The sequence below is a fragment of the Acomys russatus genome, chromosome 16, assembly GCF_903995435.1.
Source record: "Acomys russatus chromosome 16, mAcoRus1.1, whole genome shotgun sequence".
NCBI classification, from domain to species: Eukaryota; Metazoa; Chordata; class Mammalia; order Rodentia; family Muridae; genus Acomys; species Acomys russatus.
The window spans coordinates 45,991,184-46,009,586 of NC_067152.1; the positions used below are offsets into that span (position 1 = coordinate 45,991,184).

At 59.3% G+C, this 18,403-nt stretch overlaps 1 protein-coding gene across 1 annotated transcript; it reads left to right on the forward strand.

Moving 5' to 3' along the window:
- Window positions 1–304: 304 nt before the first annotated feature.
- Window positions 305–16,219, forward strand: Bahcc1 (BAH domain and coiled-coil containing 1). The gene is made up of 18 exons (XM_051159303.1): window positions 305–1,145; window positions 3,857–4,059; window positions 4,198–4,334; window positions 5,080–5,208; window positions 7,895–8,009; window positions 8,936–9,089; window positions 9,897–10,079; window positions 10,164–10,462; window positions 10,591–10,698; window positions 10,769–10,928; window positions 11,026–11,140; window positions 11,234–11,309; window positions 11,447–11,555; window positions 12,276–12,395; window positions 12,577–12,753; window positions 12,919–14,090; window positions 15,116–15,352; window positions 16,016–16,219. The coding sequence occupies exons 1-18, from the start codon at window positions 419–421 to the stop codon at window positions 16,217–16,219; spliced, it is 4,425 nt and encodes a 1,474-aa protein (XP_051015260.1). The 5' UTR covers window positions 305–418.
- The last annotated feature ends 2,184 nt before the right edge of the window (window positions 16,220–18,403 follow it).

Here is an 18,403-nt window from a genome sequence, read left to right on the forward strand (position 1 = left end):
CTTTTTTTTTTTTTTTTTTTTTTTTTTTTAAATTAATGGGGCATAATGCCTCTGACATGCTGCCAGATTGTTCTAGTTTAGGGAAAACCCCAATTCAAGCACCACACTTGGAAAAAAAATCACTCTTTTCCAGACAGCTACACCAGAGGCACCCCTGAGGATCCTGTGGGTCCCTGGTTGGGAGTGGTGCTGGCTCTGAAGCCTGGCCTCTTGCTGCCCCCTTAGAACAGCACGGCCCCATCCCTGTGTCTCCTCCTAGGCCAGAGCCTCCATCTTGTAAGGGGCCGCGCTCCCAGCTGACTGCTCACTTGTGCCCCTTTTTTTCACAGGACTGCCTCCAAGACTGAACCCCACTGCTGGCGTGGACTTCACCCTCCCTTCAAATGTGCACCCTTCTGACCTCCCGGAACCCAAAACTATGCAAACCGCCACCCCAGGGACTCGGCCTGAGCCCACAAGGACGTTCCTACCTGGGGAGCCACCCCCCTGCAGCCCCGGGAGCTTAGGGGAAGAGCCTGAGCTCTCCGGGGCCAGGGAGGCCACCCAGGACCTTGCCATCATGCCGCACGCTGCTGAGCAGGGACTCCCACCAGGGAAGGTGGAGGACCCCAGCCCACTGGAGGGGTTACAAGCACTGAGATTTGGAGACCTTCTCGAAGGAGGGGGCACTGAGGCTGCTGGCCAGACTAATTCTACTCAGGGAGGGATGCAGAATGAGAGGACTGTGGATCAGGGGGTACCACAGCCGCCTTTGGGGGCTACCCCTCAAGCACTGGAACAGGTATCAGGGAGCCCGGTTGCCCTGGACAAGGAAGAAGGTTCACAGAGGGTCCCTGATGCGGCCCTGCTACAGGAAAAGGAAACCCGGCTGGAGGAGAGTGGGAGGGACTCAGAGGTGGACTGGGGCGCCCCCAACCTCAACCACCCATTCAAAGAGCTGCCGGGCTTAGATGCCTTGGTTGCTGCCACCGTGGACCTAGGGGACCTGCCTGACATCAGCCTACCAGATCCTCAGAGCCCAGGAGCCTCTGTGCCGCTCAGCACGGCCCCTCTGCCCCATAGCTCAGGGATTCATGGGATCGCCCTGCTAAGTGAGCTGGCTGACCTGGAGATACAGCGGCAGAAGAGCGAGCTGGCCACGCGAGGTGAGCCCAGCCACACGCCCTTCCCTGTGACCTGGGAGCTAGGCCCTCGGGGTCAGACAGCCTTTGGCCTGGCACAGGGAGGAGACTCACCCCCACGGGCCTGCCTTCATGGAAAACAGGTGCGGCCATGCCAGCTTCCCACTGTATTCACTTGAGCCTAGAAGAGCCAACTGGTCCTGGGCAGGACCTTTGGGACCAGTGCCACCCCTCTGGCAGGCTCAAGCCATAGGCTCTCTAGGGCAGCAATTCCATTTCAAGTAGGAGATGCTGAGGCCAAAAGCAGAGGTTTAGGTGAGGGCCCGGTGGCAGGAAAGTGGGGGGCGGAAACCTTCAGTCCACGGCTTTGTCAGACTCGGCTCCTGAACCCCCCCAAGCCTCAGGATGGACCTTATACACCCCCACCAGCCACCTAAAGGCCCTGAGTGCAGTAGGATGGAGTCCTGGGGCCCAGGCAGGCTCTGCCCAGCAGGAAGACCCCACAGAGCTCCCCGCTGCCGCTCTTCACTGCCAGGGAAACATCATCCCTTGGCCGCAGAGGCAGCACCTCACTGAGGAACGCCCTAGCCAGCCACGGTATGGCAAGGTGTTCGCAGCAAGAGCTAACCAAGTCTCTGGCCTCAGCCTGGCTTCCTGATGCGTGATGCTCCCGAGGCCCTTGTCCCAGCTGTGGCAGCCTAGCCTGGGGAAAGGGGGTGGTCAGTGCCCGGAAGTCCAGGCTGTGGAGGAACTCCTGCTGGGCTCTGTGGAGGGGAGAGACCCCGGAGGAGCCACAGCTAGATCCCTGCTGAGGCTTCACTTGAGTAATGGGACGCCTCAGGTCAAGGCCAAGCTGCCAGGGCCTCCCATATGAAGGCTGTGCAATAGCATGGTGGGGCTCGTGGGGTGCCAATCAGATCCCCAGCACTGTGTGTGCACGTGCCACACCACCTTATGACTCCTGGCAAGGCTGGAGCCCGTCCATTGAGTGAACCTTTGGGGGTGGGGCCACATTGTGTAACCTAGTGTGGGTGCTGTAGCCGCCAAATCGTGCTGTGGCTTTAGTCAAGGGCTGTGATCCCAAGATATAGAGTGCTAGTGACTGCCTAGCCGTGCCCACTGTGCCCACTGCCCTGCAGTGGTTGATGCTAATCACTGCTGGGACAGTAGCCGTGCAGAGTCTAGCTGCGGTGTCTGAAGTCAGCCAGCTCAGCTTCCTCCACCAGACAATCCTAGGGACAAATGGGGCAAAGTAGGTTCTGAGCCAGGCTGCTGGCACCAGGAGACCCTTGGGTGGCCCAGGCCTGGCAGAGCCATCTGTGCAAAGTGCCGGCCTCAAGGGCACCTGAAGCCAAGGGCTCACGCCTGACCTGAGCTTGCGCGTGGGCCTTCCCTGTTGGTGGTGAAGAGTCTGCCCTCTTCCAACTCCTCATTGCTAGGGGCCTAAGCCTGTCTCTGTAGGCCAGGAAAAAAAAAAAAATCTGCCCAAAGGTTTGAGCGTTTGCCAACTGCCCCTCCAGGTACCTCACGGCACCGCTTTTGAGAAGACGACTATTCCTTGACCTTCCGGTCTTGCCCGCGCTGGGCATCCCACTTCACGTGCTTGGTGTGGGTACTCACCCATCACACTGTGGGGCACCTTGTGCTGGGCTGCACTGTTTTTGGTGCATTTTTGGTAGAGTCTCCAGGGCAGGCTGTGGTTGCTTCTCTCCAGGACGCCTGTTGGTCATGTGCATTCTGTCTGGTGTGGGTGGTTCACAGCCCCTCTTACCTGCCCCTCAGTAGTTTGAAACCTTGGTGCAGACGCTCTTCCTCTCTGCCCACCGTGCATTGATATCCTGAGCTTGGTGACCTTCCCGGATATGGGGTCTTTCCCACTACAGCGGTCCACCGCTGTCACCGTTCTGATGACCAGCTTGCTTGGGTTTGGATGGCAGAGCCCTTGAGCCAGCCCTGGGTGCTTCCCACACGCCCCCGGCACTCTGGGAGCACTTTGCAGAGTTGCCCTGCAGCCCTCCAGCCCCATGTGGCCAGGGCAATGATGGGATGCCCGTTGCCACAGGGTTGGCTGGTGGGGTGTTGCTGTCCCGGCGTTTCTCAGAGGATGCCATGACTTCCACTCAGACCCCACTGCTCTCCTTTGACCCTTCTTAGATGTCCTTGTGGGATCAACTCAGTCATCCCCAGTCCGCCATGGTGTCTCGGCCTCTTCCCTGAACCCATGCCTGTGCTTTGACCCAGTGTTGATCCAACCCTTGCTGTCCCGCCCAGGGTTTCCTCGTGGTTGGCTATCCCTGCTGCCTAAATGCTGCTCCACATGCTGGTGGGAGGCTGGGTAGACAAAGGGTGTAAACCAGCTCTGGAGCTCAGCTCAGCTGCGTGGGCCTAGGATTGGGCAGCACTGGGCTACCTATTTGTGTGCTTGGTTCACAGCGGAAGCCGCAGCTTCCTTACTCTGCTCGATCCCTAGTGTCCAAAAGAGCGGGTGCACACTTGCAGGCTTCTAGAAGCTGTACCAGGCCCACGTGACCCACTTGCCCTGCACTAGGCGGGGCTGGGTGGGTGGGTGGGGGACAGGGTCGCGGGGTCGCGTCTCCTGGCAGCAGGCAGGCCATTCCCTATGGTTCAACTGAACCTTTGATTCCCGCATCCCGAGGCTGGGACTGTGCTGGGCAGGGGACCCACGGCAGAAGCCTCCTAGAGGGGCGGTGAATGACCCATACCTCTCCCTCCAGCAGAGGACGAGGATGTGCTGGCCTTCAACCTGCAGCACCTGGCCACCCTGGCCACAGCCTGGTCCCTAGTGGAGGCTGCTAGCTTGGACAGCTCAGTCACCTCACTGCAGGCCCCAGCTGCTGATCCAGACAGAGGCCCCAGGCTCACCCCTAGGATGCAGATCCTGCAGCGCAAGGACACCTGGGCCCCTAAAACTAAGCCTGTAAGTGACGATGCTGCCACACACTGCCTGGCGCCATGACACAAATGGGAAGACCCCTCTGTGAGGGCTGGGCTGCCTCCCAGCACGCCACTCTGCAGCGTGGTTACGGCACTCAGACTCCTGAACTCTCGCACGCAGGTATGTCCCCTGAAGGCGGCCATTGAGCGGCTGGACACGCAGGAAGTGGAGGTGCGCATGCAGCTGGCAGAGCTGCAGAGGCGCTATAAGGAGAAGCAGCGGGAGCTGGCGCGCCTGCAGCGCAGACATGACCACGAGTATGGCGGGCGGGCGGGCACGTGGGCGGGCGTGTGGGCACGCGGGCACGCGGGCACCCATGATCCCTGCTAGCTCAGCATATACAGGAGGCACAGCGGGGCAGCGGCTGGGCCCCCGTTTGCCACCGTTTGGGCTGGACCAGCCTGGAGACTGGAATCCAAGGCGGCAGGCTGAGGGGTGAAGTCAGAGGAGAAAGCAGGCATTCAGCAGAGGGCAGCATAGCGAGAGCCCCCCGCGCCCCCCACCACCCCCGCTCACAAGGTGGAGGGGCTGTGGCGGCTGGAGCAGCTATGAGTGTGGCTGAGGAGGACTAGAACCCGTGAGGCAGTTGGGACCTACTCCGTTGCCCAAAGGGCAGTCAGTGAGAGCCTCCAGGAGGAGAGTGCTGCCCACTCAGAGCTACCGATCCCGGGGCAGCAGGAGCGTAGTTGAGCCTTGCCTTCAGCCTGCCGACCATCACACTCTGATTGACCGTTGTCCCAGTGTTCCTCTGCAGGCCGATACCCTCCTGTAGGCCCGGGGTTGGAGTGTTATGAAGTTTCTTTCTTTCTTTCCTTTTTTAAGATTTGTTTATTTATTATGTATACAGTGCACATCAGATAACATTATAGATGGCTGTGAGCCACCATGTGGTTGCTGGGAATTGAACTCAGGACCTCTGGAAAAGCAGTTGTGGCTCTTAACCACTGAGCCATGTCTCCAACCCGTTTAGAAGTTTCTTAACGTGCACTCTGTGGCCCCCAGGAGAGAGGAGAGCTCACGGAGTCCTGCACGTCGGGGGCCCGGCCGGCCCAGGAAGCGCAAACACTCAAGCTCACTGCCTGCTCTGCGTCCCGGGGGCCAGCTTGCCAGAAATGACAGCAAGAAAGCCAAGTGAGTCTGGAGTTTGGGGACAGGGGTGTATGGCACCGGCCTGGACACCATGGGCGGTGGGGGGTGTCACAGCTCTTCTCTGGCTCCCCACACACAATGTCTGAAGGCCTACCGTGTCCCCCTCACCAAAACCCGAGGCCTTGACAGATGTCCAGCAGCAGATAGAGCCCTGCTAGGGACTGGCACCATCCAGTACAGACATCCTATCTGCACACACAGCCGTCAGCGTCAGTGCCCCCTCCTGGAAGCCACGGTATAGGCTTGGCTGCGCTAACTCTGGGATCCTGGCCATGGCCAAGGCTGTGGCATCACCCCACCGGAGCCACCGGCCAGCCCTGGCCTCTTGCGTTCAAGGCGGCGTTGCGTAAAAGGCTCTTTATCTGCGCTGTATAAAGTCGTTGGTCACGCTGCGCTGCTGCTCACGGCTGCCGCGCGATGTTATTATCCATTACCCGCCCGGCGCAGTCGTTGGCGCACTCCCGGGCCGGGTATAATTGTCCTTCTCGGCTACAAATTGCCTCTCCCGGCAGGCCCATTTGCATAAATCCTCCGAGCTCCTCCAAACAGGATTGGCGCGCAGGCGTGTGCACTGCATCAATCCTGATGATTTGGTAATAATAGTTAAATCGGCACTAAATGGTTCCTTCAATTAAGACAGAGGCAAAAAATTAATCTCAGGGCTTTATGTCACAAAACATTAGCAAATGCAGAGAAGGTTATGGGCGGGGGAGTCTGTGTGGGCTGCAGGCACCGGAGAGGGCTCACCATATGGCTGGGGGCCTCACGGAGATGTCCTGTCACCCTACCCAGGTGTTGCCCCGCAGGGAGCTCCAGGGGGTTCTTTTGAGAGCCAGTCTGAAGCCTTTGGGCTACTGAGCAGGATAGGGTTACTTGAAGTTGGGGTTTGTTGGAGGGAGGGCATTGGGGAACCTGCTATATGGCACCCTCTTTGGCCCTGGCCAGCTCTGGCCCCATGGCCCATCCTGGCCTTTGTACTAAATCCCAGCAAGTAAGCTTAACTTTGCAGCCAAGTTCACCTATGACCCAGAGAAGCCAACAGTCTGAGAACAGGGACGGAGCCGCAGCCAAGGTCCTCTCTTTCCAAAGAGTAGGGCTCCTGTCCATAACTCTCAGGCAGTGTTCAGGAATGCAGTGGGGACAGTAGGCCTTGGGCCTCAGGGCTGGGCCTCCTCCATGCCGGAAGTGGGAGGCCAGGCAAGGTGGCAGGAAGCTGGCGTCAAGGAGGCTCTCAGAGCTGCAGGGGCTTCCGGCCTGGCCTTCCTGGCCTCCAGAGCTCCAGCCTCCTTGTTGGGCAGGAGTGGCAACCGGTGTCCAGCCGTGTGAGGTCAGGGCCGGGCCAGGCCCTCAGTCCCCGTCTGCCCCTCATTTTCATGAGCGGCCAGTTTTCCTTCTGTGCTCTGTTGACTAAGGGGTTGACAGGTGGGAGGCCAAACCCCAGCCCCTGGCCAACTGGGCAAATAGGCAGTGATGGTTTCCTCATGGGGAGGGGTTACCAGGAAGGAAATGAAGTCACACACTGGGATGTGTGGGAGACGCGTCTGCCCACATGGCATGAGGGCAGAGGGCTATGGGGCATCCGGCACGGTCCCTCACTGTTTCCTCTGTAGCTGCTCGGCCACATTGACCCCTGACCTGACTAACTACCAGCCTAGAGGAGGTAGCTCACCATGGGACGTGGGAATACGAATGCTGGACAAGTCGGGAAGGAGCCCAAGGGCCTGCAGGGGCTGGTGGTGGTCAGCAGGCAGAAGGGACTACCGGGAGGCTCAGTACTGGCCAGGCACCCCCAGGAAAATTAACCCAGCTCCCCTGGTCCCATCTGGAAAATGGACACTGGAGTGCAGGCCTCCTTCACTGGACCCTAAATCAAGGGCCTGCCCCGCCCCGTCCTTGTCCCCAAGCCCTCTGAGGTCCAGGAGGAGCCTGCCTTTCTCTGCCCATCTGTGTCCCGATATCCCCCTTCTCACACCACCCTTTTTTCAGAGACAAGGCCTGACCAGGTATTTCTGGCTGGCCTCTGACAGTCTCTCTTCCTGCTCCCGCCCCCCAAGCGCTGGGGCTGCAGGTGTGACCCACCACTTGGACAGAAAGATCTCAAGGGCCACACCCAGATTTGAGTGCTCTCCGCACCTGACAGGAGCCTAGGTTGCTCTCCCATATTCCAGGGGGAGAGTGAGGGCACAACCCCAGCTCACAAATCCTGGGATGCATCCCAGGGACCCGGGTCCCTCTGCCTGGGCCTTGGGTCACTGGCTCATGATCAGATACCCCAAGGGCATCCCATCCCAGCAGGGAGGAAGGATGAGTGTGGACAGAGAAAGATGCCCTACTTGTAGCATAGCCCCACCCCAAGGACCACGGGAGCAGAAGAGACTGACCAGGAAGCTCGGTACTGGTCAGACACACACACACACGCACGCACACACACACACACACACGCGTGCGCGCGCGCGCACACACACACACACACACACACGTGTGCGCGCACACACGCGCGCGCCTGCTCTTAGCACATGAGACAGAAGGTTCTGGCCTGCACATGGGCTGCTCCTCAGGACACACCACAGGGACTGTACAAGAGATGCTGATGCCCAGGCCCTGCTGCTGTGCTCACCTGTACTCACCACTGCCTCCCCCTCCTCTCCGCCCCCCTCCCCCGGGCCAGGGCTGTTCGTGCCAGCCTAAGTCTGCTGTGTGCTGAGCTACGAGGTGACGGGCCCACAAGGAAGAGAAGCAAACTAGAAAAGAAGGCGTACACGGGCCTGCAGACAGCATCCTCGGTGAGCGTCCGCACCTCCACCCTCACCCCAGGGGGACACCATACGCGGATGTTGGCAGTGGGTACCAGGTGGTGAGCCGGGTGTAAAGAGCTTCTGATACCTTGGTTAAAGGAAGTGATGGCACAAACACGTGGGCGTAGTAACCAGGGGCTGCTGTGTCTGGGACACACTGGCAGCAGATTTCCCCGTGTGGCTTGTCAGTGGTTCCCTGATGCACTGTGTGTGTGTGTGTGTGCATGCATGACACACTCTAATAGAAGTAAAGTGCACATAGCAGTGTGCTGAAGATGGAAACCCACAGCCAGAGTGTCTGGCTTGAACGCCATGTCTGCAGTGCCGGCTGGAATCCTGGGTCCCTTCTACTTTTCTCATTCTCCAAGGCCCTAGACCTACTGTTACCTAGTGTGTCCCCTTCCACACCGTAGGTGTTTTTATTTTTGCTGGCTTGCTTGGTTTGGGCATGCTTTGGCAGTGGTGGTTTCATTCTCCATGCTCCCTTGCTCTGTAGGTCAGACTGCCCTTGAACTTGCAGCCATCCTCCCGTCTCTGCCTCCCAAGCCCAATAGGCATGGCGGGGTACTGGCCAGTTGTTCAGGCTAGGGAACACTTGTTTATCTCCACATTTCACAAAAGCGAACAGCATAAGCCTGTGATACAATGACCCTTCTGATTCTTGCCCCCATACCCCGTTCTACCATCCGAAGAGGAACTCGGGGGGGGGGGGGGGTTGTGGGCTGTGTAGATGGGCCCGGTATTTGCTCCAGTAGGCAGCCCCAAGTCCAAGGCCAGATGTCCTCAGGTCCCTTTTCAGGGGAAGTCCCCAGGGGTGCTGTTTTCTGGTCCCCACAATGACAGAGGAAACCCAAAGGCCAGGAGCTGGACCCGGGGCCGTGCCTGAGGGTGACGCTCTCACTTCCCGTTCTCAGGGAAAAGTGCGGTGTAAGAAGAGCAGTGGCCAGGCCGAGCTGTCGTCCTCAGTGGCCCACAAGGTGGCCCAGCTGAAGCCAAAGGTCAAGAGCAAGGGGCTGCCCGCTGGCCTCGGCCTCGGAGGCGCCTTCCAGCACAAAGAGGCTGCCCCAGGTGGGCGCATCCGGAAGAAGCTCTCTAGAGCCAGGAGTGTCAAAGTGTCAGGGGCGGCCCACCATCCACACCCCGGTGGGGATGGTGGAGGGGAGATGCCCAAATTCCAAGCCCAGCCAGCAGTGGCTGTGGCTCAGGAGGCAGGCAAGTTGGCGGTGTGAGCGGCGCGGAGCCTGGGCCGTGGTCATGGGGGCTGAAGGAGGGGTGCACGCGGGTTGTGGCTGCCACCAGACCCAGGTGAAGTTTGTGAGATGGAAAGATGCAAGGACAACTTCTTGTTTCGAAAAGGCAGGAAGGAGCCTTTGTCCCCAGGCCAGGGCTCAGTAGATCCCTTCACAGGGCAGAGAGAAGCCCTGGACACACCCTCCCACCCCCACCCCACCCCACCCTGCAGCATCCGGCCCTGTCGGTGGGGTATCTCTTCCTTCCCCAGCAGACGTGTCCAGAAACAGCCTGGAAAAATAGACGCTTCCTCCCTCCCAGTCCCATCTCTAAGGTCAGAGGCTGAGGGAGAACAAAAGGGCAGGACCGCTTTGGGGCAGGAAGCAGGGGGCCAGCTGGCCCAGAGGATACAGAGTGAGGGAGGGACTCCCCAGGGGAAAGCTCAGCTCTGCAAAGCAAGAGAGAAAAAATCCTGCCCCCTTCCCCTGCCAAACACTCTTAGGCTAGGAGTCAGCACCCCAGTTCCTGCCCCCACCCCTGAGCAGCCCAGCAGAGGACACGATCTTCACTGGCCATACTCCCTAGGTCCACTCCAAACAGCCAGGTTCAACACCAGTCACCAAATCCTCTCTACTGTCCCCCCAGGCAGCGGCTATGACAGTGAGGACTGCCAGGCACTCCTGGGGACAGAGGTGGCTCCTAGGGAGCCTGGGCTGGTGCTACACCCAGGGGCTGGCGTGGCTGTGCTGGGACCCTCACCTTCCTCCGTGGTCAAGATGGAAGCCAACCAGAAGGCCAAGAAGAAGAAGGAGAGGCAGGGGTTGCTAGGTAACCAAGAAACCAGAGCAGACTGGGAACAGGGCCCTGTATTCACCAGGGTCCCAGTGACGACCACTTCCCTCTCTCCCACAGGGGCCTGCCGCCTGTCCAGCCCTGAGGGCGAGGTTAAGATCAAGAGACGGACAGTAAAAAGCAAAGTGGGCCCCAAGCTGGAGCGGGCACCGGGACGGCGGCCCCCGGGTGCACCAGGCAAGAAGAAAACCAAGGGCAAGGCGAAAAGTGGCCTTCGTGCAGAGCCTGGAGCCACCAGCAGGGATGCCCTTTTCGGCCCCACCCGGGCCTTTGCCTGCAGAGAAGGGGGCAGCAAGCTTGCCAGTGAGCGCCTCAAGCGGGCCACACGCAAGAGCGCCATGTTGCAGCCAGTCCTGAGGGTAGGCTAGCGGGGTCAAATTGGTGGGTGACACAGCCTCCCCTCCCTGAGCCCCGAGTCACAGCCCATGCTGACAAGGGAAGCCATTCCGGTCCTCACTGCTGTCTTCTGCCCTCCCTTCTTGACAAGCGGAAGAATGGGGCCCTGTCCATCGCCCTGTCGGCCCGCAATGCCAAGGCCATCCTGGGGAAGAGCAGGAAGCTGACGAAGGTGAAGAGAGAGACTGTCAGCAAGCAGGTAGCGGCCCTCCCAGGCCGGGGGCCCAGTGGGGGACCCAGCCCCTTCCAGCCTCCCAACCTGACCCCTGTGGCTCACCCAGGGCCAGGGCCGAGCCGTGAGCCGGCTGCTGGAGAGCTTCACTGTGGAGGATGATTTCGAGTTTGACGATGACAGCAGCTTCTCGGAGGAGGAAGAGGAAGAAGAGGAAGCCAGCGCCCAGCTGAGCGCAGAGCAGAGCGCCGCCCTAGGTAAGCAGCACCCAGGAGGAGATTGACGGCTGCTGGGGAGGGAAAGGTGGGTGGGCGTGGCCGAGTGGGGGCCCAACACTGATGTCCTCCCCCGCAGCACGTTCCTGCACCATCCACAAGGAAGACCTGCAGGACGGACTGCCTGTGCTGATCCCAAAGGAGGACAGTCTGCTGTACGCGGGCAGCGTCAGGACCCTGCAGCCCCCCGACATGTGAGGCCCAGGCCCCGGGTGGGAGGGATGCACGCTGGCTATGCTGGTGAGACTCCCACAGGAGGCTCACACGGCCCCCTACGATGCCCTCAGCTACAGCATCGTCATCGAGGGCGAGAGAGGCAACCGCCAGCACATCTATTCACTGGAGCAGCTGCTGCAGGAGGCGGTAAGGACGGCCCCAGCCCCGGGCAGCAAGCCTAGTGGCCTGTCCCATCACCAGGAGGTCCTCGGCCTGGCCCTACAGAGATCCCTGCGGCCAGACCATCCTGTTTTCACAGACTACTGCTCTGCCGCTCCCCACAGGTTCTGGACGTCCGGCCACAGTCCAGTCGGTACCTTCCACCCGGTACCCGGGTCTGCGCCTACTGGAGTCCAAAGTCTCGGTGCCTATATCCAGGCAATGTGGTGCGAGGTAAGCACGCCCAAGGCCGGGACTAGGGCCGAGGTCCCTCTGTGGCCTTTAGAGCTCCAGAGAGGAGCCCCTCCTGCCCACAGCCCAGCTTTCCTAGAGGCTGGAGGAGGGCAGACTTGCTCTGAGTGAGACAGAAAGGTCAGTTCACCAGAGAGACGGTGATAGATGTGGCACTCCCGTGGCCAGCTCATCAGAGCAGGCCCAGCAAGAAAAGGGCCCAGACACCAGGCGGTGATGGCGCACGCCTTTAATCCCAGCACTCAGGAGGCAGAGGCAGGCGGATCCCTGTGAGTTCGAGGCCAGCCTGGTCTACAAAGTGAGTCCAGGAGAGTCAAGGCTACACAGGGAAACCCTGTCTCGAAAAAAAAAAGAAAAAAGAAAAAAGAAAGAAAAGGACCCAGCACCCCAGTGCCCGGGTCTCCAAATCTAGCACCTGGGCATCATAGCACACCTACCAGGGCAAAAACGGGTAGGGCCCTCGGGGTGGGAAAGTCTAAGGAAAGGCCAGATGGGCATTCCTGAGAGGAAGTGTGGACAGGTGCCTTTGCCTTAGTGTGTGGGGCCAGTGGCTGGAACACCAACCAGGCAGCCCAGGGGAGTGAGTGCCAGTGTAGCCAGGTTGCAGAACCGTCCTGTCAGCAGCCCTGTTGTCTTCCCGTCCTGCCCTGGCTTATGGAGAGCCGGGCTGGCCGCGCACTCAGGGCACATGCCCCATTGCAGGTGCTTCTAGCGACGAAGAGGAAGACCTGGACTCGGTGGTGGTAGAGTTTGATGACGGAGACACAGGCCACATAGCTGTCTCTAATATCAGGCTGCTGCCTCCGGACTTCAAGATCCAGTGTGAGCACCCCGGGTGGGGGGGGGACATCTGTGTGGGTGGGGTTCTCCCTCACGTACCAGCTCCCTGAAGCCCCTCCTATCTGCTGGGCCTCACAAAACCTGGAAATGTCCCACGTGGTCTACAAAGGATGGTAGTCACCCACCACCAGGCCCGTGGTGAGCCCCTCTTTCCACTCCACAGGCACAGAGCCCTCTCCAGCCCTGTTAGTGTCCAGCAGCAGCCGGAGGACCAAAAAAGCACCCAACGAAGCCCCCCCACCCAGCGAAGCCCCCCCTCCTGGCCTGTCCACTAAAGTGCAGGACGGCCCTGAAACTTCCAAGACCCCTGGGAAGAAACCTGTCAGCAAAGACAAAGCTGGTATTTGCAGGGCTGTTGAGAACTGGGCAGGGAGGGGCTCTGGGGGGTGTGGTCACTGAGAGGCGCATGGGGCCTGGTGGGGTCAGGGAGGGGTGAGTGGAGACAGCTAGGTGGGTCCGGCAGGTACAGTGACGCTACCTGGCTTCCCCCCACCCCCACCCCCAGGCAAAGTCGACCTCCTAACCTCAGGTGCCAAGTCCCCCACGGGTGCCTCAGACCACTTCCTAGGCCGCAGGGGCAGCCCCTTGCTGAGCTGGTCAGCTGTGGCTCAGACCAAGCGGAAAGCGGCGGCGGTGGCGGCGGCTGGCAAAGGGCCAGGGGTGCTGCAGAACCTCTTCCAGTTCAACGGGAGCGCCAAGAAGTTGCGGGCCCGGGAGACCCTGTTTCCCATGCACAGCATGGCGACCCCGGTGTTTGGGAATAGCTTCCGAGCTGACTCCTTCAGCAGCCTGGCCAACTCCTACATGCCTTTCGCTGGGGGGCCTGGGGCAGGCCTGCCCGGGGGAGCCCACAAGCTGCTTCGGGCCAAGAAGGCTGAGCGGGCTGAAGCTGAAAAGGCTGGGCGGCGGCGGGCAGGCGGCGAGTTCCTGGTTAAGCTGGACCATGAGGGTGTGACCTCTCCCAAGAACAAAAACTGCAAGGCTCTGCTTATGAGCGACAAGGACTTTGGACAGAAGTTGGGGCGTCCTCTGGCCAGCCCCAGTTATGCACACCCAGCCCTCCTGGGCAAGGACAAGAAGGGGCGGGCGCCTGTGCATCCACTACCCATGGGGCTGGCCCTGCGCAAGTACCCGCTGCCCTGCGACAGCGACTGCCCCAGCTCGTACTCGGACGAGGATGATGATGGGCCGGGGCTGCCCACCGGCGTGCCCTCCCGGTTCCTCACGCGCCTATCCATGTCGTCCACATCCTCTGGCTCGTCCACATCCTCTTCCTCAGGCTCCATGTCAACTTCCAGCCTCTGTTCCTCAGACAATGAAGACTCCTCTTACAGCTCGGACGATGAGGACCCTGCCCTGTTGCTGCAGACCTGTCTCACGCGGCCCGTGCCGGCACTCCTGGCCCCACCCGAAGCCCTGCGCTCCAAGGGGAGCAGCCCCCACGCCCACACCCACGCCCAGCGCTGCTTCCTGTCCAGGGCCGGGGCGGCTGGTGCAGGTGCCGGTGCTGGCCCCAGTGGTGGGAGATCCAAGTTAAAGCGCAAGGAGGCCCTGAGCTTCTCCAAAGCCAAAGAGCTTTCCCGGAGGCAACGGCTACCCTCCGTGGAAAACCGGCCAAAGATCTCAGCCTTCCTGCCTGCCCGGCAGCTCTGGAAGTGGTCTGGAAATCCCACACAGGTAAGTGCCCTGTCTCCCCGATGCAGAGGGCGTCATGTCTCCAGAGGAACGGGCTTGCTTCTGCTCCCTCACCCCCCACATGCCTTCTGTGGGTTCTCTTCTTCACTTTCAAATGAACCATTCCTGGGCTAGAGATGGCTCAGAGGCCGAGAGCACGTATTTCATGCACATGTACACATATTTTTGGTTGTTTTGCTTGGTTTTGCGACTTCTCTGGCTCTTCTGGAATTTGCTCTATACACCAGGCTGGCCTCAAACTCAGAGATCCACCTGCCTCTGCCTCCCAAGTGCTGTTTTCTTTTAAATCTCAAACTACTTGGAAACCCCCAGGCAACAAGAAAAGGCTACCAGTGGCCTCATGAGACCAGCACTGCAGTTGCACGCATAGCCGTTGCCTTGCCTGGGTGGTCACACAGATGTCCGAGCACCCATCGTGAGCCTATGCTGTGTTCGCTTTGTGTGCTGCCGTGCTAGCTGCCGATGCCACCTGGGGAGCGTGCCTGGTGATGGCTCTGTGGTGGACCTGTGCTTGTTCATTCGTGATAGGGTTTCTCTGTGTAGCCCTGGCTGTCCTAGAACTCACTCTGTAGACCAGGCTGGCCTGGGACTCACAGAGATCTGCCTGCCTCTGCCTCCTTAGTACTGGGATTTAAGGTGTGTGTACCCCCTTGCTCAGCTGTCTGTGGGTTTTTTTGGGGGGGTTTTTTTGTTTTTTTTAATATCCTTATAAACCAAACTGCAGAGAGCATCTCATACGTGTGTCTGGCCTCAGATCCTGTGTGCCTTTGGACTCTGTACAGTCTTTCTGTCATGACAAGTATGCAGAAAAAATCAAAGTGTAGCCTACCCCATAGGGAATCTACTGTGGTGGCCTGTCTCCATCCACCGTGTCCCCATTTTGTGCCCTCCCAAGCATACAGAGATGCACCACCTGTTCCTCTGCGTGCTGTCTCCCTGGCTACCACCTTTTCTTAAGCCTCCTGGGTCCCTCCTCATCCCCCTGTCTCTGCTGGTCTGCCCTTCAGAGGCGAGGCGTGAAGGGGAAGGCCAGGAAACTATTCTACAAGGCCATCGTCCGAGGCAAGGAGACGCTGCGCATCGGGGACTGTGCAGTCTTCCTGTCAGCTGGACGACCCAACCTGCCCTATATTGGCCGCATCGAGAGCTTGTGGGAGTCATGGGGCAGCAATATGGTGGTGAAGGTCAAATGGTTCTACCACCCAGAGGAGACCAAGCTAGGGAAGCGGCAGAGTGACGGGAAGGTGAGGTGTGGGCAGGTGCAGGTGAGGTGTGGGCAGGTGCAGGTGAGGTGTGGGCAGGTGCAGGTGAGGTGGGGGTAGGTGAGGTGGGGGCAGGTGAGGTGGAGTGGGCAGGTGAGGTGTGGGTAGGTGCAGGTGAGGTGGGTGCAGGTGAGGTGTGGGCAGGTGAGGTGTGGGCAGGTGCAGGTGGGGGCAGGTGCAGGTGTGAGCAGAGGCAGGTGAGGTGTGGGCAGGTGAGGTGGAGTGGGCAGGTGAGGTGGGGGTAGGTGCAGGTGAGGTGGGGGCAGGTGCAGGTGAGGTGGGGGCAGGTGCAGGTGAGGTGGAGTGGGCAGGTGAGGTGGGGGCAGGTGCAGGTGAGGTGGGGGCAGGTGCAGGTGGAGTGGGCAGGTGAGGTGTGGGTAGGTGCAGGTGAGGTGTGGGCAGGTGAGGTGGGGGTAGGTGCAGGTGAGGTGGGGGCAGGTGCAGGTGAGGTGGAGTGGGCAGGTGAGGTGGGGGCAGGTGCAGGTGTGAGCAGAGGCAGGTGAGGTGGGGGGCCTTTAGGAGGATGGGGTGTGTGTCTCAGCAGACAGCATCTCGTCCTGATAACCCTTCCCAAGCATAAGTGCTCCCCAGGGGCGGGGGTGTGCTGCCTAAAGCCCGTGCCAACTCTGTGCCCTTACTCGGCAGAACGCACTGTACCAGTCCTGCCATGAGGACGAGAACGACGTGCAGACCATCTCCCACAAGTGCCAGGTGGTAGGGCGGGAGCAGTACGAGCAGACAATGCGCGGCCGCAGGTGCCAGGACCAGCAGGACCTCTATTACTTGGCGGGCACCTATGATCCTACCACTGGGCGCCTGGTGACAGCTGACGGAGTCATCCTGTGCTGAGCTGCCTCTGCCCACGGTTGCAGCCAAGAGGTCAGCTAGCCAGGAGCTGGTCTGAGCAACCCCACAGCGGGATCAAGCTTCTGGGAGTTCTCTGCAGAGGGCTGGAGCTCGTCCTAGCTGCTCCAGAGGGGAGGGCTGGCCCTGCAGCTCTCGAGAGATTAGAATCCAAGCCATATTTCCCTAGTACCTCCGACTGTCTCCCGCCAGGGAAAGCAGAAATCAGGTGTGTTGTCTATTTATTTCTCTATGTAAATATTGTATTTCTGTGGGGAAGTTTTATGGGGGGAAAAGTGGAAAAGGATTTTTCCCACCTATGTGACAAGAGTGTGTGTGCGCGTGTTTGTTTGTGTGTGTGTGTGTGTGTGTGTGTGTGTGTGTGTGTGTGTGTGTGTGTGTGTGAAGGGTTTTGTCCTGGGGTTTTCTTTGGAAATGCACTGTTCTCAGCCTAGTTGAATTCCAACAGGGGCATCTGTGACTGCAGAGGCTGCTAGAATGGGGCGAGGCCAAAGGCCATGGGGATGGTCACATGACCCAGTCATACCCACCCTCCAGTCTCTTGGGGGCCAACTGTATGAAGGAAATGACACTCCGGTTTATTTCCTCTCAATACATCCAGTACACAAAAGTATTGGGGTGGGAGCAGTGATGGTGGTCCCCTGGAAGGACAGGGTGTCCAACCACAGGGTGAAAACCAGGATCAGCCTGCCCCACTCTCCAGCCCAGGAGTATGGCAGCAGCCGTATATATCTTACCTCTGTTTAAAACAAAACAAACGAACAAATATTTTGAAGTATCGATAAGAAAAATGGATGTTTAGACTTTCTTTCCTGAATATCCCAACTTACTTCTGGTTTCCGTTTCTGTGGCCAGTTTGTCGCAGGGAGAGAAGGCTGGCCTCACTCAAGCAGGGTGTAGTCGCCCCTAGCCCCTCTGTATCCCCGCTGGTTCTCAGCCCCATCCATCCGTATCCTCCAGGGTGACAGCTGCCTCCTCCCGAGAGCAGCAGGGCTCCCACATTGGTGCAGCTGGCCCAGGTCTCTATCTGGGCCAGAATTTGGGGCCCACCTGGGACTGGCCCACAGTTCTGCATGAGTACCTCCTTACCACTAAGATGCCCCTTTCCCCACCAGACACTTTCCCTGGGGGCCCCCACCACCTCTGGTTAACCTCAGGTGTGGATAGGAATAAGGCTGGGCCAGAGGTGCTAGTGTCAGAACAGTAGAAACGCAGGTGCTGCTCACCCAAGGGGGAGAGGCCCATCTGGCTCCCCTTCTTTCAATCCAGACCCTGGTCCTGGGGCTCCTTTGCCCCCCACCCCACCACCACCCAGTCAAGCAGTTTCTGGATCTTTTTTATAGCAGAGCAGATGGCATGGCAGGCTCATGCATGGAATATACAAGGGTCCCGTCTGACCTCTGGTACCCACATCCTGGCCCCAAGTACCAGGAAAGCCCAGTAGCCCTCACTTCTCCCATGGTGGAAAGACCCATGGACCAAAGGCCTTTGTCCTCAAAAGCGCCTTGTACTGCACACACTCCGCAATGTCCCGCCAGGCCAAGGCTTCCTAGGAAGCATGGAGTATTGATGGGCACCCAGCCCTACCTGGGACCCCTCAGCCTCTCTTGCTTTGCTCAGGCCCGCCTACCAGGAGTCTGCCCTGGTCCCAGGGACTCCGTTTCTCTCACTAGTTGCTCAAAGGGTCACTCTTGGTGGCCCACAGGATAGCCAAGGGTACCCCGCTCCTGGCTGTCCCACCACCCTGAGGCTTTCTGTTCTCCACACGAGTGCAATAGTTCATTCCTGGTGGTCATTGGAAGAGACGACCACCACGGTCCTGCTCACAGCTAGGGAGTCAGAAAGATGGTGCATGAAGGGCGGAGAGCCAGGGCTGCCTCCAGGACGGCTGCTCTGTGGCCGCCTTCCGGATGTTTCTTTCTCCCTCTGCTGAGGTGCCCTCTTTACCTGTCTTTATCTCTATCCCCCCACCCCTTTCCTTTCCTTCTGTGTGTACACGCAAATGGCGTGACCCTCCTCCCCGACTGTGGCATCCGTGATAAAAGCACGATCCTTGTAAATGTGTAAACTAAGAGGCTGGTTGGATTTTTTTTTTTCAATGTAAACACTAAATACAAAACAAAAAACACAAAGGTTTTATGAACAGCAAACTCTATGTAAAGGCATTTT

What these genes read in the sequence shown, in the direction of transcription:
- Bahcc1 (XM_051159303.1), top strand. Translation starts at nt 419, where the DNA reads ATGCAAACCGCCACCCCAGGGACTCGGCCTGAGCCCACAAGGACGTTC. An exon ending in TGTTGCAGCCAGTCCTGAGG is followed by an intron (nt 10,463 to 10,590) that starts GTAGGCTAGCGG and finishes CTTCTTGACAAG; the next exon opens with CGGAAGAATGGGGCCCTGTC. An exon ending in AGAGCAGAGCGCCGCCCTAG is followed by an intron (nt 10,929 to 11,025) that starts GTAAGCAGCACC and finishes CCTCCCCCGCAG; the next exon opens with CACGTTCCTGCACCATCCAC.